Source organism: Bos indicus x Bos taurus, chromosome 7 (genome assembly GCF_003369695.1).
Source record: "Bos indicus x Bos taurus breed Angus x Brahman F1 hybrid chromosome 7, Bos_hybrid_MaternalHap_v2.0, whole genome shotgun sequence".
NCBI classification, from domain to species: Eukaryota; Metazoa; Chordata; class Mammalia; order Artiodactyla; family Bovidae; genus Bos; species Bos indicus x Bos taurus.
In genome coordinates this window covers 71,644,442-71,656,722 of record NC_040082.1, presented here as the reverse complement: position 1 = coordinate 71,656,722, position 12,281 = coordinate 71,644,442, and the positions used below count along the sequence as shown (strand labels likewise).

Sequence of the window (12,281 nt, the reverse complement as noted above, 5' to 3'; positions counted from 1 at the left end):
TGGAGAAGAGAATGGCAACCCACTCCAGTATTCTTGCCTGGGAAATCCCATGGACAGAGGAGCCTGGAGCGCTATGGTCCAAGGGGTTGCAGAGAGTCAGACACGTCTGAGCATGCATGCATGCAAACCTCCCACCAGACTCCCCTTAGGCTAGGTAGGCACCCAGGGAACTTCTTGGCAAGGGTTCAACCCACTTTAAAGTTCTTACCACAGTGGATCCTTGGCAGAGGAAAGTTCCAGAATTCACTTACTAACAAGTCTTCCCCAAGTTCATGTCCCCATCCAGCTCTGTTGGAAACCCAGATGGAGATGAGGCCCCCTGCTAGCTTGGAACTCAGTCTGGTAGGCAAGCAGATGGGGGAACAGTGGGACTCAGTGTGATCAGCACTGTAGCAGAGATGATTCTAGAACTGCTGGGGCTAGGGCTGAGACTGAGGGCCAACACAAAGCAAGGGAGGAGGCCCCTTGTCACAGAGTTGTCCAGTTAGGACCCTCCAGGATACAGAATCATGTTCCCGGAAAAGGAGTCAGATGGGTGATCTGGAGCCTCTAGTGGGGCAACGGCTGGAGCCAAGTTCAAGGAGACTGCCATGCTGGGTTTTGAAAGCTGTGCTAGGATGTGGGGTCTCATCTGGAAGGTGGGGGAAGTCCTGAAGGATTTTAGGTGGTGGTGTTAGAGTGTCTGCCTAACATGTATAAAAGCACCCCATGTTTCCTTTGGGCAAACTCCTTAGTCTTCATGGTTCAGATGGGACTGGGCTGGCACTTGCTGTATACACATACACTTAGAGCATGTGACCCAGGGGGCACTGTCAGGGATCTTTGGTTGCAAGTGACAGCTGTCCTATAGCTAACTTAGAATGTGTTAAAATGATATGCAGGAGCTGAGAGAACCAGGACTTAGGCAGCTCATCAGGTAGCACAACCCCCAGAAGCAAGATGTTACAGCCATGTTTATGTCTTTGCACTACTGAGCTTCAAGGAGTCCAAATGGCCAGGCTGGGAATCTGCCCACTGTACATCACGGGCACCTGATGGGGGTGTGGTGAGTCCCACAGTGAAATAAGGGTGCCCAAAGAAAAGGGAATGGATACTGGGTGACCGAACACATATCCCTTCGCCCGTACCTGGATTGGTTCACCTCTGTACACTTGGCCAAAACATATCCAAAAGGAGCCTGGGGGATTGCCTGAACTACTGACGGACAGCCGGTGTTCTCAGTTCCTCTAGGGATGGATGGCTTGTGTCTAGAGCTGTGGGGTCAACCTCACCACCACATGGAGGCAGATTTACCTGAAAATGATGCAAGCAGAAGAAAGCTGAGTGGAGAGAACAGATAAATGCCTCATTGCATTGCTAGAACACCCGGAACCAATTGGGACCATAGCTTAAAATCCCCTGGACATTCCAGTTACAGGGAAAGTTACATTACACAAATAGGTCTTGAGGCTATTTGTTTTGAGGTTTTGTCACTTGCAACCCAAAATGTTCTGGCCAACATGAGTAGAGGATGTTTTTTGGAAGACCACCCTAAGTGTGGAGGAGAATTTGGACTGCAAACAAAGAACCCAATTAAGAGGCTGGGGGCCAGTCAGGATCAGACAGCCTAGGCAGTGGAGGCCCTGACTAGAGCTCCCTGAAGATGAACAGAGTCCCTGGAGGCCAGGTATACAGATCTAGCACTAGGTACTCCATGTGCTACTTCTTACTAGACATGTGGTAGTGTGTGCTGGGAACACAGTGCGCAGGGCCCTGAGCTGGGTTGTTGTTCAGTCGCTCAGTCGTGTCTGACTCTGCGACCCCGTGGACTGCAGCACGCCAGGCTTCCTTGTCCTTCATCATCTCCCTGAGTTTGCTGAAACTCATGTCCATTGAGTCAGTGATGCCATCAAGCTCTCGTCCTCTGTTGTCCCCTTGCCCTGCCTTCAATCTTTCCCAGCATCAGGGTCTTTTCCAATGAGTCAGCTCTTCACATCAGGTGGCCAAAGTATTGGAGCTTCAGCTTCAGCATCAATCCTTCCAATGAATATTCAGGCTTGATTCACTGGAAGGACTGATGTGAGTTGGGAGTGGACCATATATTTGTAAGTTAGAGGTTCAGTGGGGTGCCTGCCTGCTCCAACTCCTGCCCAATGCGTGTGGTGCGTGCGGTGCCTGTCAGGATGTGACCGGGGCCAGGACATGTGTGTGCTCTCCGGGTTGAGCTGTGTGTGTGTGTGTGTGTGTGTGAGGGTTCTCCATCTCAGCCGTGTGTGTGTGGCTGTGTGTGTGTCAAGGTTTTCCATCTCAGCTGCTTGTCTCAGCATACTGTGTGTTCGGCGGACGACGGCCTGCACGAAGTCTGCCAGCGTGTGCCAGGTCCGGACAGCCTGTTGCCAGTTGTGTGGCGTGGTGTCAGCATTCCCTGCGCAGGGTGAGCCTGGTGCCCTTCCTGCTGAGTTTCGGATGCGGCAGGTGGGTTTCAGGTCCTCCGCCTTTCGCTCCCGGGACAGCCTCCTCGGCAGCTAGTGACTGGGGGTGGGGGCACTCTGCTGGCTGCCGCGCGCGCGCACGCCGGACTCGGTACGCGCCGTGTACGCGCCCGTGCGCGCGCCCCGCGGCTCCAGCCCAGCGCTCGGAGCCGCCTTCGCTGCTACAGTCAGCTCCCTGGGGCCGCCGCCTCCCCCGGGTCTGGGGCTCTATCCGCGGGGCCCGCGCCGCTCGCCCTGAGCCAGGAGGACGAGCTCAAGGAGGATGCCTGGGCCCGTGAGTACCGCGGCGGCGGGCCGATCGGGTTTGGAGCGCGGGCAAAAGATGGTCCCGGGGCTGAGCCCCTCCTTGCGGGCTGCTCCGCTCCCTGGCCCAGGGTCGCCGCCTCGGACCCCCGCCTCGGCCAGCCCCTCCCCCAGCCCAAAGCGGAGGGAGGGAGGGAGGGAGGGAGGGAGGGGAGAGGGAGGGCGCCAGTGAGCCGAGGAGTGGGGCGCGAGCCGCCGCCGGTTCGCTTGGAAACGGTTGCCACAGCAACGGGGTTGCTCTCCCCGGCAACGAGGCTGCAGGGCGGCGACGCCCCCTCCCCCACCTCACGAGGGGCCGCATCCCAGGGGCGCAGGGAGAGGAGGACTCTCCCTCTCGCGGTGGCGGGGGGAACTTCGCCCCTCTGGCCTTGTCAGGATGTGCCTGCCTCCACAGCCGTCGAGGGTGGGGGTGGGGGGCGATCGGCCCCGTGGGCACGAGCTGGCTCCCACGTGGCTACAGTCGTTGCAGCAGGGCTCCTGGGGTGGCAGCAAACGTGGGGGCGGCCCAGCCACTGGGCCTGCCATGGGAGGAGGAGGCAAGGGTCCGGGGTCCGTACCCCCGCCACACCAACCCCCCATCCCCTCCCTGATCCCCCCCCCACCCTACCGCACCCACAGCCAGCGAAATGGCCTGCCACGAGTTGGGTGCTTCAAAGGCGAAAGTCCCTACCAGGGTAGAGGAAAGATGCTCACCTCCCTCCTCCTCATGGCCAGAGCATGTGCCAAACGGTAGCTTGGGCTCACGGTGGGTCTCTCTGCTCCTCTTCTCAAGCCACATTCTCCAGGGAGGGGTAGGAGCAGCGTGGGCAGGAGCAAAGGACACAGCTGATCCAGGGAAGCTGAAGCCCAGGCCAAATGGGAGCACCCAGCCCATTGTCTGGATCACAAGTGTCCCTTTCTTGTCTGAGCACAAAGCCCAGACTGTGCTGGGTGGCATGCAGGTTGGCCAGCAGGCAGGCCAGCACCACATGGAGATGCCCTGTCCTCCAGGGGAGCTCCTCTGAGGGCAGAATGGCTGCTGAGTCAGAGGAAATGACCTCTGGCTCCCCTCCCAATCTCCCCTCAGTGGGCAGCTTGCTGGGGGAGAGAAAGGGCCCTCCTACCAGCTCTCCCAGGCCTGACTCAGCAGATGCCAGCCCCGACCGCAGGCCTTGGACCCAATATCCCAGTGATCACAACCACCCTGGGGTCTCCTTTCCCATCCCGGGAGGTGTCCTGGGTATCACAGGTGACCATTAGCTAGGCATTTGAGGCAAAGATGCCCTTAGATGGGTGGTGTCCTAAGTCAGGCCTGAATCTCCCACAGGCAGAAGTGCCTTTGGAATTACTCACAGGCTCCTTTCATTCTGTTCCTGCTTTGTCGGAGACCTGTGTTGAGCGCTCTGCATCCATGATCTCCTTAGTCCTTACAACATTGTGCAAGGTAAGTTTATGATCCCCACTTTAAAGATGATGACTCCAAGGCTCAGGGAAGTGAAGTGACTTGTCCAAGGCTGAGCAACCAGTAAGTGGTGGAGCTAGTTTTCCAGTGTTCGTTTCTTTGCTGGTATGGCCCCTCTCTGCTGTGGTATTGCTTCATACATCTCTTGTGACCCAGGCAGAAAAGAACTGTAGAGCCTTCTAGAAGGGCTTTCTTAACCTTCTTTCACATTCCTCCAATGAGGATATTCCCTATGTTTTAGGTCTTGGTACCCCTTTCCTTTTTCTGGCAATAGCAGCCAATAACTGCCAGGCTCCTCCAGATGCTCTATAGGACCAGCTACTGCCGGGCTGCCTCCTTCCCTCCCTCTCTCTATTAGAAGTTGAGCAGTGAGGGCTACCTCAGTCCCCTGGAAATCCCTGAGGCTCCATTCCTTGGTTTGTGGGCTCTGCGGCCTGGTCAGCTTGTAAAACCTTGGTGGTAGCAGAAGGAATTTAGCAATAACAGGCCCATGCACTGCTGGCCCCTGTGGGTGCTCAGTCTAGCTCAGGAGTTGGAAACCCAAATGGCTCCAGGGCCCAGGTGGACTAGGGCACTAATCAGCTGCAGTCTACGTCACCATGTGAGAATGTGGATTTGGTATGACCAAGTTGTCCAATTTTCAAGGTGAACCAGAAATCCAGACATTTATGTAAAAGTCTCCTGGTTTTTAAATGTTGATAACTAATCATAATATTTTTCAAAAAAATGATTATGGGTCAACAAACCATGTCCATGAACAGTGTCCAGCCTAAGTCACAAGGCTGAGACCTCTGACGCATGGGAAGGTGATGGCAGTTTTTGCTGGACTACCTCCAGGCTTGTGTACATGTGGCACCATGGCCAGTTAACACATTTGAACCTCTTAAGGCTGCAAGGTGCTGGCAGTTTCGTTTATCAAGTGTAGCTGTGTATGCTGGTCTTGAAGTATTTTCACATCCCACATCAATTCTGCTCCTCCCTTGGCACTGCCAGGCTGGTCTCATCATTTCTGTCTTATAGGTGAAGAAAATTCAGTTCAGGCATGGGAATAGCTGGGATGGGTTTACACAGCTGGGTAGAAGGAGGATTTGAACCCAGGGCTCCCTGCTCAGTGCTCTGTGTGTTCACCAGGTAGCCCCTCAAAGGAGGGTATAATCCCCTCTGCTTTCCCTCTACTCCCCTACTCCGAGCTGTAGCCACGTCCCTTGGAGGGGCAGATCTGAGAAGACACCAACCCACTAGGGCTCCCATCTCTTGTCCCATTTGCAGTTTCCCAAGCCCCGGGTTCCTGGCCTGGTGCCGAGGTTGGATCACAGAGACGCTGCCTGCAGGTGAAGGTGTCAAGCCAGTACCTTGGCCTCGCTGGGAATAAGGTTCTGGCCAGCTCCATGCCTGGCCAATGGTGGCAGCTGGGACAGTTCCTGTCACTTCTTTCTGGTTTCAGTTCATTTGTCTTGGTGTGAAAGGAGTGTAAAAATGTCACCAGTGCTTCCCTAAAATGACCTTCCTGCCAGGTTCTACAGTTCCCTGGATTTCATAAGCCCATAGGCTACGTGGGCCTGAAGTGGCCCCAGCTTCCTGCCTGTAGAGTGGGGATGACAGCAACTCCCTCCTGCCTTGGAGAAGGAAATGGCAACCGACTCCAGTATTCTTGCCTGGAAAATCCCATGGACAGAGGAGCCTGGCGGGCTACAGTCCATGGGGTCGGTCACACAGAGTCAGACAGGACTGAAGCGACTTAGCATGCACACATGCTACCTTTACTTCCCAAGGTGGTACAGTGGTAAAGAATCTGCCTGCCAATGCAGGAGACTCGGATTTGATCCCTGGGCCAGGAAAGATCCCCTGGAGTGGGAAATGGCAACCCACTTTAGTATTCTTGCCAGGAAAATTCTATGGACAGAGGAAAGTTCAATGGACAGAGGCTGCAGTCCATGGAGTTGGAAAGAGTCAGACACGAATGAGTGAGCACCCTCCTGCCTGAGGCAATGAATATAAAGAGGTTAGCAGGGGACTTGGCATATGCAGGGAGGGCATGCAGGACAGGTGAGTGGTCACCTTTCCTACCCCACCCTCATTCTATGCACCACACTCTCCTCCCTCTCTCCTCTGTCCCCTGGCCTGAATTCCTATTCCTTCACAGGACTAGCAGCTCTGGCCTCATGTCCAGGGCTTCCCCTTGTGACCCAGAGCCCCTTGCCTCTTTCTACCTCAGAGCCCTTGGTACACATCTTAATCTCCACATAGACTTTTCCATTTATTCATGTAGATGTATGTATCCTCAGCTTGTTTATAAACCTCCCTGTGAGGGCTGAGAGCTGGTGATAGCTTGGTTATCAGTGATGTTTTGGTGAATGGGCAGCATGTCCCAGGAATGAACTGGATGCAGACCTAGCTCTTGAGATGTTCCTTGTCAGACAGGTAAAAGACCAAACAGGTAACTGAACACCTCCAGTTACTCCTTCAACAAGTGGTTTTTGAGCTACCATATGCCAGATGATGAAGACAGATGTAGCCCTTGTGATGCACGCAGGCGACTACAGAACATTGTGATCAGTATCGCTGGGCTTCTCAGCCATCCCTGGGGCGTGAGGGAGCTGGACGCTGACACGTCCAGGGTGGTGACAGGTGAGACCAAGAGGCTGAGGAGCAAGAGCTGGGGCGAGAGCAGTGCGGCCGTGTTGCAGCTGGGTTCATAGAAGGCCTGGGGGAAACAGGCAGTGTGGAGAACGGCAGGCCAAGCAGGAGCACCGTGTGCAGAGAAACTGGTGGCGATGGTAATGGAAGCCCAGGTGAGAGAGAACAGTGGCTTGGCCAAGCCAGCAGTGACAGGGGGACAAAAGGAGGTGGACAGATGAAGACACACAACAGTGAGGGTTAAAAACAACAGGATTTGGCAGATGGTGTAAATGGAGGGCTCTTTGTGGAGATAAAAGAGCCAGCAGCAGATCTTTGGGGTCTAAGGTTAGGGTGCTGGAATTCTTTATGCAGAGGAACAGTGTGGGAGGTATGCACAGCAGTGTACCAGGCCCCAGAGACCATTAATCTGTCTGAGCAAAGTGTTCTCATCTGTCAAATGGGCAGAATGCTCCCCTAGTTTATAAGGTAACTGAGAGAAAACTCTGCAGCATCCAGCCCTGGGGCGCACACCTCTGTACCCTCAGCTCTGAAGCTGTGGGCAGCAGTGCTCATGTTTTGGGGTGTCTCTAAGCCCTTTGCCTGGATTAGCCCACTCTTCTCCACTGATGAGGAAACTGACACAACGTGGCACTCCCCCGCCCCCCAGGCTCACTCCCATCCCCCCGCTGTGCTCCCAGTGAGAGTATGGCCTAAGAAAACCCTACAATGCAATATACTCAGAAACTCCACAAAGAAATCAAGATGGAATCCTGAAAAATGTCTAAATAACCCACAAGAAGGTAAGTAAAGAGAATGAGGAGGAAACAAACTGAAAGCAAATCATAAAACAGCAGACTGAAGGATGAGCCTGGCTGAAGGCTCTGCTCCCAGCACACAGTCGGAGTTGGTATTTACTAAGGACCAGGCATGTGTCTGCAGGGGATGGAGAAGGTGAGCTGCTGTGAGCAACAGGCAGAGGGTCTGCATCTGAAGGGCTTCCGAGACCCACCAGGAGTATGCATGAGGCGTGAAGGGATAAAGGAATAACCCTTTGGAAAGGCTTTGAGAAACTTGGCTTAGGAAAAGCCCTTGGAAAAGTCTGAATGAATCCTTTGACATTTATATAGTGGGCACCTACTGTGAATTAGATGAGATGTTACTGAGCAACTCCCTCTAGACCAGGAGGGAAGCTCAGGCAGGATTCCTGCCGTCTGGGCCTGCTGGACCACCAGGATGAAGCAGCAGCCCCAGAAGCATTTGTCATTGCTCCCCTCCACACTGGGCACTGGAGTCAGTGTGAGGTCAGAGGGCCAACTCGGCTGAGACTGTATGCAGACTTTCTCTCTCAGAACCACGGTGGCCAAGTCTGTAAAATTCAGCGATAGTTCTGTCACTTGGCTGGTATTTAGCTAAATAGAAGTAAAACTACCCTCCAAGGCCTGTCTACTGCATGTCAGGGCTTGTTCTATGCCTCTTCTATGATCTTACATGATCATATGTGATGATCACGTCTTACATGATCTTCAGCACCACTTCTCGCTGGGGGTCATATCCATTTGATAGACTAGAGAGGCGACAGTGGCACCTAGCGGATCTTGGGTTTGGCCTGTCTGTGCCTCTAATGCCAACGAGCTGAACTAGACCCCTCAGGGCAGTCCCTGTCCTTTGTTCCTTATTAACCCTAGAGCTGCCATTCCACCTCTCTTTCACCCTGTAGCCTTTTCCCACTCTTGAACAGAGGGCTGGTCAGCAGAACTACCAAGTTTTGGTGAGAAGGTACAGAAAGGTGCATTTTGACTATAGGCTGGCCAGTGTGGCCAGTGTCCCCCCACAGGTACCAAATCTCCTGTACTGAGTGTTCACACATACTTATTTACGTCTCACTCATCATTTAGGAGAGAGTTTTCAACACAGACTTTGGATTCAGAGTCAGGCTAAATCCTAGCTCTTCCCCTTATTAGCTGTGTGACCTCGGGCAAGTCATTTCCTTTTCTAAGCCTGTCTCATCCATCAGATGGGCATGACCCCCACAGTAGGAAGGTGGTATTGATTACATAAGATTATTCTGCATGGAAGGAGTCTAAAACGAGGCTTCACACAGCAGACAGTCCTTGGCATGTATTTCTAATTCAGCTAAACTCCATCACCTCCAGCCCCAGAAGTGCTTCTGTGACCCAGAGCTGTTCCTGCCCTGCAAGCCAAGGAGGTACCTAGTTAGTGCCAGCTTCATCAGAGCACTCCTGAAAATTCCTGTGGGCTCAGGAAAAGGAGAACAGATTTAATTAACCCCAATGACTGGCAGCATCGTGTTTTTATCTGGGCTGCGTCGCCATGGCAGCCTCATGGTGGGGTTGTGAAGGGGGCGGGTGAAGCTATTGTTCCTGCCGTTATCTGTTCTGAAATGGAGGCCCAGGAGAAAGGGACTGGCACGGGCACTAAGGGGCACATGGCACAAAGCAGCCAGGGAGTCAGACAGGAGCCATCTGGGGAGAAGGGTGGGATATACTGGGCGGCCTGGCTCCCCCCCACCCCCCACCACTTGCTCTCAGACCAGTCTAAGTTTAATGTGGGGTCCTCAGCTTGGGCTCAGGCTCACTGTGACACCCAGAGCTGAATACATGTGTGCCTTGGCTGGGCATGCTGAGGATGGGGGGCGGGGAGTCCAAAGAGACCCACAAAATAGCTCAGGAGGCAGCACTCTTAACACCCCAGGCTAGGGTTTTGTGGCCAGGGTTGGATTCAAATTATGGAAACGTCACCTGCCATCCACACAGCTGCTAACTGTGTAAAATCTGTGAAACAGGAATAATTCATTACCCCAAAAGGTTACTGTATGTGAAACGCCTTGGATGTGAGGCATTCAAGAAGAGCTCATTCCTGTTCTGAGGGGGTGGTGAACAGTTGCCTGCCACTGTCCCTCCAAAGTCAGGGCTCCCCTCCTACATACCTCTTACAATGCAAGGTTCCCCTCTCAACCCTGGCTGTGGAGAGGAGGTGGACCTGGAAGTGCCCATCTGGAGTGATGTGGGCCCAGGCGGTACCGATTACTTGAGCTAGTTTTCCTACCCTCTGCAGAGAGGGAAAGGAATTGGGGGAAGGGACATGGCGGCCTGGAGCTAGAAGGGCAGGGCCAAGTCGGGCTGCGCATGGGTAGGAGGCTCGGGAAGCGGAGACCGAGATGGGATTCAGCGAGCGGAGGCGCTTAAAGGAAAGGAAAAGAGGGAACGGCCCACGCTCGGCGGCATGTTCGGCTCAGACAAAGACAAGCTGGTAGCACGCAGTAGCCACTAAGAACCGTCCGCCTGATCCCCCCTACAACAGCTGAGACAACCAGGAGGCCGCGGTGCGGGCCGGAATGTTCCAAGCTCTGGGCAGCCAGGTTTGGGAGCACGAACAAGGTCTAGGACGCCAGACGTTGCCAGGTGCGTATGCACAGGCTGAAGCTGGGCCCCGGCGGGTTGCTTGTGGGGCCTAGGAGGTGAACCACCTTTTCCCCGCCGCAAAGCAACCGCGCAGTGGCTCCCCTTCAGCGGCCTGGGTGTCTGCCTATGGTTAGACTGAAGCCCTTTCGGGGCTGGGGTACCCTGCACCCGCGAGATGCGGATGGCGAATCTCTCAGGAACACTGAAGCCGAACCTGGCCTTCGCGCGCCTCCTGCTGGCCGGCCTGGAATCACCTCGGATGGGAGGCTGCGGCGGTGGCAGCCGGGTCTCAGATACGGGAAAGCCCTACCGGGGAAACCTCGGGCGTGACGTCATCCCTGGTGACATCACCGGGCCCCCGCGGAGTGCGGGGGTTCCGCAGAGGCTTCCCCGGGATTGCGCAGGGCACCCGCGCGGGCAGGGAAGTCGTCGGGGGCTGCAGCGCGCCTTCACCGCGTCCCGTGTCTGTCCTACAGGTTCCACGCGGTCCCGGGTGAGGCCTGCCAGCGCGCCTGCCGGCGCCATGGGAAGGAACGGGCGCCGCTGCTGCTGCTGCTCCCCGCCTGCGCGCGCACGACTTGAGCCCAGCTGCGGGCAGCCCCCGGCCGCGGGTCCTCGAGTGACGCTGGCGGCGTCTGGGAGCTTGGCGCGGGCCCGGGGCCACGTCGAGGAACCCATTGTCCAGTGAAGCAGCCGAGGACCCGCCGCCCGCGCCGCCGCCATGGTTATGTCCCAGGGCACCTACACGTTCCTCACGTGCTTTGCCGGTTTCTGGCTCATCTGGGGTCTGATCGTCCTACTCTGCTGCTTTTGCAGCTTCCTGCGCCGCCGCCTCAAACGGCGCCAGGAGGAGCGGCTGCGTGAGCAGAACCTGCGCGCCCTTGAGCTGGAGCCCCTTGAGCTTGAGGGCAGCCTGGCAGGGAGCCCCCCGGGCCTGGCGCCCCCGCCACCCCCTCACCGCGGCCGTCTTGAGGCGCCGGCGCACGCCCACCAGCACGTGCACGTGCACCCGCTGCTGCACCACGGGCCCGCGCAGCCACACGCGCACCCGCACGCACACCACCACGCGCTGCCGCACCCGCCGCCGCCGCACCTATCCGTGCCGCCCCGGCCTTGGAGCTACCCCCGCCAAGGTGAGTACCGCGTGCGCCAGGGGGCGGCCGGGCTCACTAGGGTGGTCGAGGCCTCGGCAGGGGGAGGGCTCGCTGCCGTCCCGCGGGGCTTCCACGGGACAGCCTCTCCAGCGAACCTAGGAAGAGGGAGCGGGCTGGGTCTGGGGTTGGCGGCTGGCCGAGGTTTCTGCAGGAGGCTGAGTTGGCCTCACACCCGTGGATTATTTCCTACTCCACAGCGGAATCGGACATGTCCAAGCCTCCGTGCTACGAAGAGGCGGTGATGATGGCCGAGCCGCCGCCGCCCTACAGCGAGGTGCTCACGGACACACGCGGCCTCTACCGCAAGATCGTTACGCCCTTTCTGAGCCGCCGCGACAGCGCGGAGAAACAGGAGCAGCCGCCACCCAGCTACAAGCCGCTCTTCTTGGACCGGGGTTACACGTCGGCTCTGCACCTGCCCAGTGCCCCACGGCCTGCGCCGCCCTGCCCTGCGCTCTGTCTGCAGTCGGACCGCGGCCGCAGGGTCTTCCCCAGCTGGACCGACTCAGAGCTCAGCAGCCGAGAGCCACTGGAGCACGGAGCTTGGCGCCTGCCGGTCTCCATCCCCTTGTTCGGGAGGACTACAGCCGTATAGAGGGCGCCCGGCGTCCCGAGCCCCACCCGCGGACTCCTGGCCTGATTGCGGGGCTTTTTAAATGCTTCCCTTGGACTGCGGGGGGGGGGGGGGGGGGGGAGGTGGAGAGGGAGGGATTTCTTACCCCGTTTGTTACATTTTGAGGATAATAAAGGTGTGTGATCTGGTTTAGTACAAGCGGAGGGGGCACCCACTGCTTGCGGCCAAGGTTCTGGTGGCCAGGTGTGGCCGGCCTCATCGGCCCAAAACTAACAAGCTGTAGAGCTAAAGCTGAGG

The 12,281-nt window shown here is 56.5% G+C and overlaps 1 protein-coding gene and 1 long non-coding RNA gene across 5 annotated transcripts; one reads left to right on the top strand and one right to left on the bottom strand.

The window, feature by feature from the left end:
* Positions 1-57: 57 nt before the first annotated feature.
* Positions 58-4,174, bottom strand: LOC113895534. The gene is made up of 3 exons (XR_003511866.1): positions 3,468-4,174; positions 1,128-1,293; positions 58-339 (listed from the first exon to the last, which is right to left on the bottom strand). It is a non-coding gene; the product is annotated as an uncharacterized LOC113895534 (long non-coding RNA).
* PRR7 (proline rich 7, synaptic) lies at positions 2,033-12,088 on the top strand. 4 transcript variants are annotated; one of them, XM_027546849.1, is made up of 4 exons: positions 2,577-2,745; positions 4,081-4,197; positions 10,733-11,389; positions 11,608-12,088. In XM_027546849.1, the coding sequence occupies exons 3-4, from the start codon at positions 10,978-10,980 to the stop codon at positions 12,003-12,005; spliced, it is 810 nt and encodes a 269-aa protein (XP_027402650.1). In that variant the 5' UTR covers positions 2,577-2,745; positions 4,081-4,197; positions 10,733-10,977; the 3' UTR covers positions 12,006-12,088. The 4 variants fall into 4 exon arrangements, with proteins under 4 accessions (XP_027402653.1, XP_027402650.1, XP_027402651.1 ...); XM_027546852.1 differs by lacking the exons at positions 2,577-2,745; positions 4,081-4,197 and adding an exon at positions 2,033-2,454; XM_027546850.1 differs by lacking the exon at positions 4,081-4,197.
* Positions 12,089-12,281: the final 193 nt, after the last annotated feature.